Genomic DNA, 10,930 nt, shown 5'->3' on the forward strand with positions numbered 1-10,930 from the left:
AGATAAAAATAAAACATTAACTTTGAGACAACATCTCTATTAAAGTGCCTCTGAATTTAGACACTTTTAGACTTAATCTATTAAATAATATAGGAAGCAGAAATGCTTTTTTGCGGTAGTTGACAGTGACCTGTAGTGTGAGAGGGCTGAAACCTCACATTTTTGGTAGGTCAGAGGGCCTTCACCAATTAGCCTTTATGGTTTTAGCACTTAAGTTTTGGTCAACATTTTAACCTTTATGATCTGGTTTCTTTAGCCACACTTGAAGGCTTACTTACATGATTTCCTACACTGCTTTCTCCAGCCCAGGACGTGAAGTCATCGTGCAGGGTTTTATCTCGGGTGTCCTTGCATCTGACAGAGCCTAGCTCTGGAAAAACTAGCAAAGGCCCCTCGTTGGAGGCATGTGAAAGCCCCTCAGAAGGTCAGGAGTCTCTGACTTGCTTTTAAATTTTATGGCCTCTCTGTGTATAAAATAATAAGTGGACTAACTATTTGAGCTATGACAGCACAAGTTGCTTTTGGCATAGACTTAGATAGCCATGAAAAGTAGAAATTGTGCTGAATTAGGAGCCCAACCCTGGTTTCCAGGCCCGCTCTGCACCTTGAGTAGGTGGTACCTTCACCTTCCTGAGCCACATTGCCTCCCCACTAGATAACATAAAAAATAAACAAAACAATGTGTGTGAGCAGATTTTCTATACAGTAAGGCACTCTTTAAATTCTAGGTACTAGTGTTCTTATTACATTTAAGTAATATTTATTAGTTTCTTAAAAATAATTTATATTAGTATATTCTTCTTTGGGCGGGGGGCTTAATTTTTTTTATTGTTCAAGTATTACATATGTCTCCTCTTTCCCTGATTGACCCCCTCCCTCCCACTCCCCCCCCCTCCAGTACACCCTCCACCATCCCAGTGTCCATGTCCATTGGTTATGCTAATGTGCATGCATACAAGTCCTTTGGTTGATCTCTTAACCCTGCCTCACCTCCCCACTATACATACTTCTTAAAGGTTTATCACAAGTCTAGTTTTTATGTATTTGGTAGCAATTGTGTTATAATAGCTATGTTCTCTTATATTCATATTAGAGGCCCGATGCATGAAACTGGTGCAAGAGTAGGCCTTCCTTCCCCCGGCTGCCGGCACTGGCTTCCCTCTGGCACCTGGGACCTGGGCTGGCTTCCCTCCAGCTGCCAGCAGACACCTGGGACCTGGGCTTCCCTCGCAGCCCTGGCTTCGTCCATAAGGACGTCCGATCTAATTAGCATATTACACTTTTATTATTATAGATTTTTTTCTTAATAACCATTAAATTCTTATAAAGCTCTATCATAATATGGAATAAAAGACTCATGTTGTTAATTAGTTATAGACATGCTCAGCAATATAAAGCATGAGGCTTTGATGCAGGAGTAAAATTTAATTTTTAAAAATCCTTGAAAAGCTCTTGTCCACATCCAGCCATAATGTTTGCGTATGCGCATCATCTTAGTACCAATATGTCTCATAGGTGAGCTGTGTTTTCATGCCTTGGTGCTCTTCCAAATCCTCATAGAGGACATTGGTGTTGCAGTCATTTTTGGTAGTAAAATATTTTTGCATCTGAGTGTTATAATTCAATTTGTAAGCCACGACCCCTCATAAACTGCTTGTATTACTCTGATTAATAAAGAGCCAATTTTCCATTGCAGCTTCGTCACTTGGGGAATGACGAGGTCCACATCGTCTGGTCTGAACACTCCAGGGACTACCGCAGGGGCATTATCCCAACCGCCTTTGGAGACGTTTCAATCATTATTTACCCAATAAAGAATCACATGTTCTTTATCACGATAACGAAGAAACCAGAGGTACATTTTCACATTATTGACCCACTGTATTAACTGACTCATACAACGTTTGCCATATGATTCACTGTTATTAAAAAACAATGATACAAATATGTTAAAGGGTACTTTTTTCCAAAGTGTTAAATGGCTTACACGTATCTGAATTATAGATGCAATAAGAATCAAGTAAGAATTGGGATTTTCAAAGAATCTTTCATCATGAGCACAGAATTCCATATATTATTTACTTAGCCTGACTTTTTAAATGTTTTAAATGTATGATTTTAAAAATGTTTCAAATTTTATAATTAAAAAAAGTATACTTTTAAATTTGGGGCGTATTTGAATAATAATAAGAATTGAACAAACCCCATATCACATCTAGCCTTTGTGGATGGCTATGGTTGTAGAATTCACCCTCGCCTAATGGATGAGCACTGCTTGCCAAGCCTGGCTAACTGTTGCTAATAGGGGGGTCAATCCTAAAGGATTATGGGTATGTCCAGGAAGAGGCTGGCCTTCTGTAGCATGGCCCAGGTGATGACTTTTAGCCATTGAAGCACCTGCCACAGAATCATTCAGCCATGCCATATGGTACTGATCATGGGAAAGGCTGGAACCATTCAATGGTTGTGTGCAATGTACTAAATTGGCTGCAGTTTTGATCCTTGCCATGTCTTTAGTGGTACTTCAGCAGTGCTTTATATAGGGACTTGTATTTGTTTTAGAATTATTCATAGAAGGGTTTTTTAAGTGTATTAATTAAACATTTAGTGTATTAAGTCACTCCTCAAGAAAATGACTTGTACTTAAGCTTGATATTAAAAAAAATAATCTTAAATTACATTCTAAATTATTCTTCTAAAGGAGCTAAAGTTACCATTCTAAATACTCAGTGTTTTTAAGCTTTAAAATAATAGGTAACTGAGATTTACTGGGGTATATAACCTAATCTAAACTGTTAAAGTCGGGATAATTAAGTGAGCTAAAAAATGAAAGGTGCTTCAAACAGTGCCTGGCCCAGAGTAAAAGCTATTTAACTATTAACTATTAATGTTAGTTACTGTTATTATTATTATTATTATTATTATTATTGCTGTTACTATTTTTGTTATATGAAAATAGAATAAATAATAATCCCTAAGCTTAACACAATTATTTCTCAAACTAGGTACAGGATGGGTCACGAATTCAGAAAAGTCCCCCTCTGGCTGGTGAGAAGCCTGACATAAAGGGAGCTTTCTTTTCTATTCAGGGAGCGAAGATGCCAAAAGTTTTTCATATTAAATATTTGTATTATCTTTGATTCAGGTTTCTGCATATGTGAAGTTTTCTCTTTTTTTTTTTTTATAAGAAAATGCTCTTAGTGCTAATAACATTTATGTTTATCCATAAAGAGTACTTCAACTTTAAGAATTAAACTAAAAATTTTAGTATTAGACAATCAATAAATTTATTATCCAGTAACTTTCAAAACTGGAAAATGTGTTTCTTTAATATTTAGTATGGATTAATTGGTTATATTAGTTCATTTTCAACATGGCCCTCTAAAATGTCACTTAATCTTTTAAAAATGTTGCCTTTATTTCTATAATATATAAAAAACATGAAATATATTACACTTATAATGCATGAAAACAAGTAACATACCTTTTTAAAATTTTTAATGTACTTAAGTTTTAAAATTTGGTCATGAATTCTGGCAAGATGAATTGAGCAAATCGCATTCTTAATATTTCAATTCAAAAAGCCTAAAGGGAAGAAGAGAATAATGGCCAACTGGAAATTTAGTGTTATCCCTACATTTAAAGTACAAACCATTACAATGTAATAAAATTAATCCAGACATTTCCAGGGCAAGTGTGGCTGAGTTGTATTTTTGAAGTGGTTGTTTGCGGCAGCAGTCTCCGGTGTTTACCTATGCCGCCATCTTGGTCTCTCCCTATTAGTTCATTTTCAACATGGCCCTCTAAAATGTCACCTAATCTTTTAAAAATGTTGCCTTTATTTCTATAATATATAAAAAACATGAAATATATTACACTTATAATGCATGAAAACAAGTAACATACCTTTTTAAAATTTTTAATGTACTTAAGTTTTAAAATTTGGTCATGAATTCTGGCAAGATGAATTGAGCAAATCGCATTCTTAATATTTCAATTCAAAAAGCCTAAAGGGAAGAAGAGAATAATGGCCAACTGGAAATTTAGTGTTATCCCTACATTTAAAGTACAAACCATTACAATGTAATAAAATTAATCCAGACATTTCCAGGGCAAGTGTGGCTGACCTTTTGTTCACCAACCACTGACCCCAGGGTGAATGCAAGAGGCTTGTGGAGGGAAAGTCTGTTTGTTTGGCTTCAGTCCCTGGTATTTAAATTGCATTCCCTAATCAAATGAAAAGGCTGTCCTCTCTATCAGGTTACAGAATCCATGGCAACATTTGGCCTTTTATATCCATAATGTTAGCCTTTTTGTTTGCATCTAAGTAGAGACACCTGGAGCAATGTTAACATTAACCGATTTAGCATTAATAGCTTCATTATATAAGAATTTCTGATCAGATAGCTGTTACTTTTGTTATATTGCTTCAGCTTGTATTATTGTCATTTTTTATCTCCCTGCTTGGCAACCAGGCAATGATTTGCAAATTTTTTTTGTCTTGATTAATTAAGCAATATAATTATCAGTAACCGTGATGCAGTCTTTGCTCAACAAAGCTTCTGGGAGAAAACAATGGTCAGTCTGTTAGTGTGAATGCATTCCACGCGTCCCAGATGCATGAGGATATTACGGACAATGAGGGGAAAGGCCGCCTGTGAGCGAGGACAAAGGGTGCCACGCAGACTCGACACACTGCACATACCGCCAGGGACATGCTGCGGGCTCCCTGGGACACAGACGTCTCGTTAGATTACAGCTAGTCAGCAGAGATTAATTCTCAGCCATTTGGTGCAATAATTTACCCATTCCCTAGTCTTTTAACTTGTGCTCCTTACTATGAAAGTGAAGGCTTTGTGCTCAGAAGGTTTATTTATTTAACCTTGCCAACATTTAGGGATCTCCACCAAAAATCATTATTTTTGCTTAGAAATTGTAATGATGCAGCTGCTGAAAGTTGAGGAATATTCCTTTTGGGAGGATGGGATATGTACACATTTCAAAAATTCTAGGTAGAGTCAAAGCCATTCTTTCAGCACCTGTATATTTCATCTGAATATAGTGTGACTCAGTGGTCTAAGTGCCTTTATTTGACTGGTCTCTGGGAAGCCATACTTCTCTCTAAAAATAATTTTAGTCCTTTTTTTAGGAGGAAAAGAAATCTCATCAGTACACAAAAGTCCTGCTCATTGGACAGAGTCATGCATATTCAAAATTGTACCCTTATTCATTCGGCCTCATTAATAGTGTATGTAATAATGTAGGGCTATTTGTAATACAAGCTCACAGACAGCATTGCTTTCAAGTCCTTTGAAATTTAACATATTTTGCTTTTTCATTCCATACACTTCCCTTAAATATACAAATTATGTGTCTGGCAGAATCCACCACCTCTTACACAGCATTTTCGAAATGGTATGCTGAAGAAGTATGGGTGTGCTTACATTGAGCATATAAAACCCTCACGCATAAAAGGACCTGCTCACTTCTTGAGCTTTTTATTAAAGTTTTTAAAGAAGAAATAAATAAATAAAAATCAGTGTGCTTAGCAGCATCATTTCACTGTGAAATTACTTTCAGAGTAAGTTCATCTCCACAAATATCGACACAGTAGTCTTTGTTTACAGAAAAGAAATGTGCTATTGTCAGACTTCTGTTTTTTTCTACTTTCATTACTAAGTCGGCAGTCGGGGAAGACTTGCATATGAGTGATTTAAAGGGCTTGTTAAAATGTCCAATTTGTTCTGCAGAAAGGTGATTCATAAAGCTCCCACATTGCAGTCAGTACCCGTATTGCTTTCCTTCTTCCAGTAAGTGACAGTAATATTGATGTTCAGAACACTTATTTTTATGAATTTGTGAAAGTAAGTTTTAGTGCTTTGGGCATGTTTATCTCCAAGCACATTAGTGACTGTCTGGTGACTGTCTGACCAAAGGGTGGCATGCTGAGGCAGCCTAGCCTGGGAGCAGCTGAAAAAAGAGGAAGCTTGTGAGGGATTCTCCCGATCACCTCAACCAGAGTGTCAGTGTTGTAATTGAAAAACAAAGTAGCATGTCCTCCACATGCTACTTTACTCAGCCCTGGTAGATGTGGGCATGGGAGAAATAGGGAGGGTGATGGAATCATTTCTCAGAAGTATAGGCAGGAAAGAGTCATCATTTTAAACTTTAGGAGATGGGATCCCAAAGTACCAGCTCCAATGCTGCCACAAGTGGGTGGGCATCTGGGGCAGACCTCTCAATTTCTTTGGACCTCAGCTTCCTGTCACATTCAGGTTGGGTTCCAAATTCTCTTTACAGTCCTTTCAGGGTCCTAAGTGCCCCTTCAAGGCTGGATGCTCTCATTCCTAAATGCCCATCTTTTCCTAAGTTGTCCCAACCCACCAGGCTGCTTGCAGACTGGAGTGAGTGTGTGTATGTGTCCCTCTTCAGGAAGAGAGCTAGCCCAGGGCCTTCACCTGGAACAAGTGCCCAGAAATGCTGGGTAAGATGAATTAATGCACCAGAAATCACAAGACCTTTTGCACCTGTGAGGCCAAGAGGAGCCAGTGTTGGTACTTGGGTTTGAAAGAAAATCTTTGACTAGTGTGGCTTCATTATATAGGGAGTGTGTTTGACTACAACAAGCATGTCAAACTCAAAGATTAACATGGGTCAGATAAACAAGGTTTAAGTTTCTGTGGGCCCCCAAAAAAACAAAAGCTTCAATTTTCATAGAAACATAGGTTTATTTTGATAGAGACATGCTGAATACAAAGGGCTGAAGTAAATGAGTAACCGTTATCATAAAATAATAGAACATTTTAATAAAATTAATATTTTTTTCTTGAACATTAGCTTACATAAAATTAATTTTTTCTTGAACATTAGCTTACCAGACACTGAATAAATGCACAAATTAATAAGCATAACGCAAATAAACCTATTTTTCTTGTTCTCCGAAAGCAAAATATTTCCTGTTCCTCACACCAAACAAGTCAGTGGCAATCAGCTGCTAAAATATTCGCTGCTAGTATTAGTGGAGAGAAAGGGTGCGTCTGCATGCAAGGCGCGTAAGGGAAATGAATGCAACACGATTATAGTAATCAGTCATTAGCGAACATTGTAGTTTGTTATAATTATATATAACAGGATATTGTAAAAATCAAGTTATGGAATTTTTGTTAAAAGGTTTCTTACATACCATTATATTGGCTGGGCTGCAAAAATATTCGTTGTGGGCCACAAGTTTGATATGCTTGGACTATACCAAGGTTGTATAAATTTCTTTTTGTTTCAAATGTGCAGTTTTCTTAAATATTTATCTCAACCCCAATAAAATAACCTTTTTGAGATTAAGTCATACACTTTAAAATACTCTGGGAAATTCTTGGGGAAGTGAGTTAACTTTTGAATATGTAAAGAATCATTTATTTTGAAAAGATAACTGAAAATAACCAGAATGTACTAAAATACATTATTAAATGAATTACTGCAGTGTGTTCTGTTTTGGTAATTTATTATTATTGTTATTATTTTTAGTAAAGGAATGTCATTGAGAATTTGGTGAAAAGGCAGCTGTCATTCGCAGATGTTACATCAAAATCAAATTTATTCTCTAATTTGTTGCCACTCCTAATTAGAGCAATTCTCTGGATACAAGGGATTTATGTTGTTCCTTTTGTCCAGCTTTTGAAAGATTATCTGATTCACCCACAAGCAGTTGCCAGAAAATAATAAAGAGCATTTATATATAAGATGAGCTTCAGTACAGATGGTAAAAATCTATAGTCTATGATTAACTCTTACCTCCTGCTTTAGCTTTCATAACAATTTGGCCATTGAGAATCACTGCTCAGTTGATCTTCCTCAAGAGTTGACATTGTTTTCCCCTTTTTTAGTTGGTCTGTGATATATACATCTTATTCTCCTTTGCCTTCTCCTCCTTCCTGTGGCCACCCAGAGGCAGGGTGTGAATGTACACCGAGTGAACAAATGGTAGATCCTGCTTCCTGTCAGAAAGCAAGACAGCTCTCACCGTCTACCTCTGAGCTACAAAATGTGACTTTGTTCTCAATGAATGTTAATCTTATTACTGCTATTTCTCATGATGATGCCCATTCATATTCTTCTACATTTTTGTGATCATACAACTGTTTTCAAAAGAGCCTCACAACTCTTTTAAACCATCTCTACTTACCCTAGCCGTTTGGCTCAATGGCTAGATAGAGCGTCAGCCTGCAGACCAAAGGGTCCTGGGTTTGATTCCAGTCAATGGCACGTACCTCAGTTGCAGATTCCTCCCCAGCCTGGGTCCTGGTCAGGGCACATGCAGGAGCCAACCAATTGATGTGTTTCTCTCACATTGGTATTTCTCTCCATCCCTCTTTCTTCCACTCTCTCTAAAAACCAATGGAAAAATATCCTTGGGTGAGGATTAAAAAAAAATAATAAAACAAAAAATAAATAAATCATTTCTCCTGAAACAACTTTATTCATAGGATTGCCCTCCTATTTGCTTTCATCTTTTTGATGTCTGCTTTCCTAAACTATAGAGTACATATCTCTTCTAAGAATTTGCCCCCAGAATTAGAGAATTTATCCTTACAAATGTATTTTCTGTGCTATATCTGAAATTCATTAGTTTGTTGTTTGTTGTTGGTTTTGTTGTTTTGTTTTCTGCATGAATCCTGTCACACAGGTTCACCTTTGGGCAGCTTTTACTGAATGTCACAGGAGGAAGTGCACTTATTTTTTTCTAGGACTATATTTTAAATAAACTCTTTTTTTTAGTGTGGTGTGGCTAAAGAGAGAAGGAAAAAATTATTCTTTCTTATTTTCTTATTTCTTTGTTGTCATTGTTACTGGAACTAGGCAACAGTGAGTGATTTTAGAAGATGAGGACTCGTTCCTTGATTTTTCTCCTTTGGAATTAAGATGCCCACTCTCCCAGTACTGCGTTAAGGAGGAAACACTCAGTTGCCATCACTAGTAGAACTAAATCCCATCCTTCTTTGTTCCCATTTGAGTTTCCTCAGATCTGACTGCTTCCTCTGTACTGTAGGTACTAATCTCAAAATAGCTTTGCCCAATCTTTGCCGTTTTTACATCTCTGTGTTTTAACTGTGGAGCCCTTTTCTCACATCCACCAAACAAAAGAGATGTTGCTACGGACGCCTGCTCAGGACACAAGGGCCACGCCTGTCACTCTTTCTCTCTGACCTTTCAGCCATCTCCATGAAGTAAAAGACAGACGGTCACAACCGATCTTATTCTAGGAATGTGAAGAGAAGCAACAGATTTGGTTACTGTCTAGCCTCAGAGCCTGGGGAGCTGGAGGCCTTCATTCAGTCATTCAGGCAGCATATATCTATTGAGGCTGCTTCATGCCAGGGCACTGTGTCAAGTAACATAGATCTTATAATTGTCTTGGCTAATTTATGTCTTTTCATTTCCATATAAATTTAGGATAAGCTTGTCCATATCTATAAAAAGAGCTTACTAGAATTTTTATTTGGTTTGTGCAGAATCTATAACTCAATTTCAGAAAACCTAATATCTTAACAGTATGGAAACTTCTAATCCGTGAACATTGTACATCTTTCCACTTATTCAAGTTGTCTTTCATTGTAACTATAGATGTCTTGCAGAGCTTTTGTCACATTTATTTCTAAGTATTCGATGCTTTTGATGCTATCACAAACAGCATTTTTAAATGTTATTTTTCCAGTTGTTAGTTGCTAACATTCAAAAATATTGATTTCAAGGAAATATTATATCCTGTGATCTTTCAAAATTTACTTATTAGTTCTAGTTAACTTTGGATTTCTTGTGTGCACTATCATATTATCTGTGAATAAAAATAACTACTTCTTTTTAATCTTTAAGTTCCTTTTTTCTTTTTCTTATTTTTCTTTATTATAATAACAGGGATCTTCAAAATGTTGAATAGAAGAAGTGAGACTTTTCAAATCTCAGGCTGAAAACATTTAATATTTGACCATTAATTATAATATAATACTTTTTTCCTTTAAAACTTTATCAAATCTATTCCCAGATTGCTGGGAAATTTTTTATATCGTGAATTTTTATCCATGCTTTCTTTATATCATGTAGTTTATCTTCTTTATTCTGTTAATGTAGTAAATTGCATTGATGGATTTATGAATGTTAAATCAACTTTGCTTTTTTTTAATGGAAAATACCACTTGGTCAGGATATCTTTTTTGTATATTGCTGCATTTGATTTGCTAACAATTTGTAAAGGTTTTTTACATCTTTGTTGCGAGATGTAGTCCATAGTTGTCTTATGTGAGTTCCTATGGGCAAATACAACCTTTCACAATTGGATCCCAAGACCCTCCCCTGAGACCAATAAATCTGTAGAAAAGGTGTTCTACAGATTGTCCTTGACACAAGTCAGAAGACCTAGGCTGGAAACCCATATTCATTCATTAATCTAAATTATTTTACATGTTCATTAATTTACTTATCCAACAGGTATTTTTTGCATTCTAACCATATGCCAGGTACGGTGCTACTTATTTGGAGGTTTTGCTTCTCCATCTCCAGCCACTCCTTCTTAATCTTCTTTGCAAATTCTTCCTCATGTCTCCAACCTCCAAACATTGGAGGGCCACAAAATATAGTCCTTAAACCTCTTTTCTTGCTCATCTGATTATCCAATCTTGTGACTGTCAGCCCCATCTATAAATTAATAACTCTGTAAATTCTCTACCCTGAGCCCCTCCCTTGACTTCTAGCCTGATATATATTCTGCTGCCTTCATACATTACCACTGGCATCTAATAGGCATCTCAAACTTAGCATGTGTAAAATTGAGCTAATGACCCCCCCCCCCCCCCCCCCCCCCCACCCCACCCCAACAACACACCACCCCCCCCCCCCCCCCCCCCCCCCCCCCCCCCACCCCACCCCCCCCCCAGCCCAC

General features: G+C 36.9%; 1 protein-coding gene across 4 annotated transcripts in view; it reads left to right on the forward strand.

Moving 5' to 3' along the window:
• The window catches only part of RALGAPA2 (Ral GTPase activating protein, alpha subunit 2 (catalytic)), a 274,630-nt gene that overhangs the window by 176,233 nt on the left and 87,467 nt on the right, over positions 1 to 10,930 (forward strand). For all 4 annotated transcript variants that reach the window (XM_005865977.2, XM_014539482.1, XM_014539483.1 and 1 more), the window contains one exon: positions 1,697 to 1,855. In XM_005865977.2, the coding sequence (XP_005866039.1) occupies positions 1,697 to 1,855 (159 nt within the window). The remainder of the gene's footprint in view (positions 1 to 1,696; positions 1,856 to 10,930) is intronic.

The sequence above is a fragment of the Myotis brandtii genome, unplaced genomic scaffold (assembly GCF_000412655.1).
Source record: "Myotis brandtii unplaced genomic scaffold, ASM41265v1 scaffold217, whole genome shotgun sequence".
In the NCBI taxonomy this organism is placed as follows: Eukaryota; Metazoa; Chordata; class Mammalia; order Chiroptera; family Vespertilionidae; genus Myotis; species Myotis brandtii.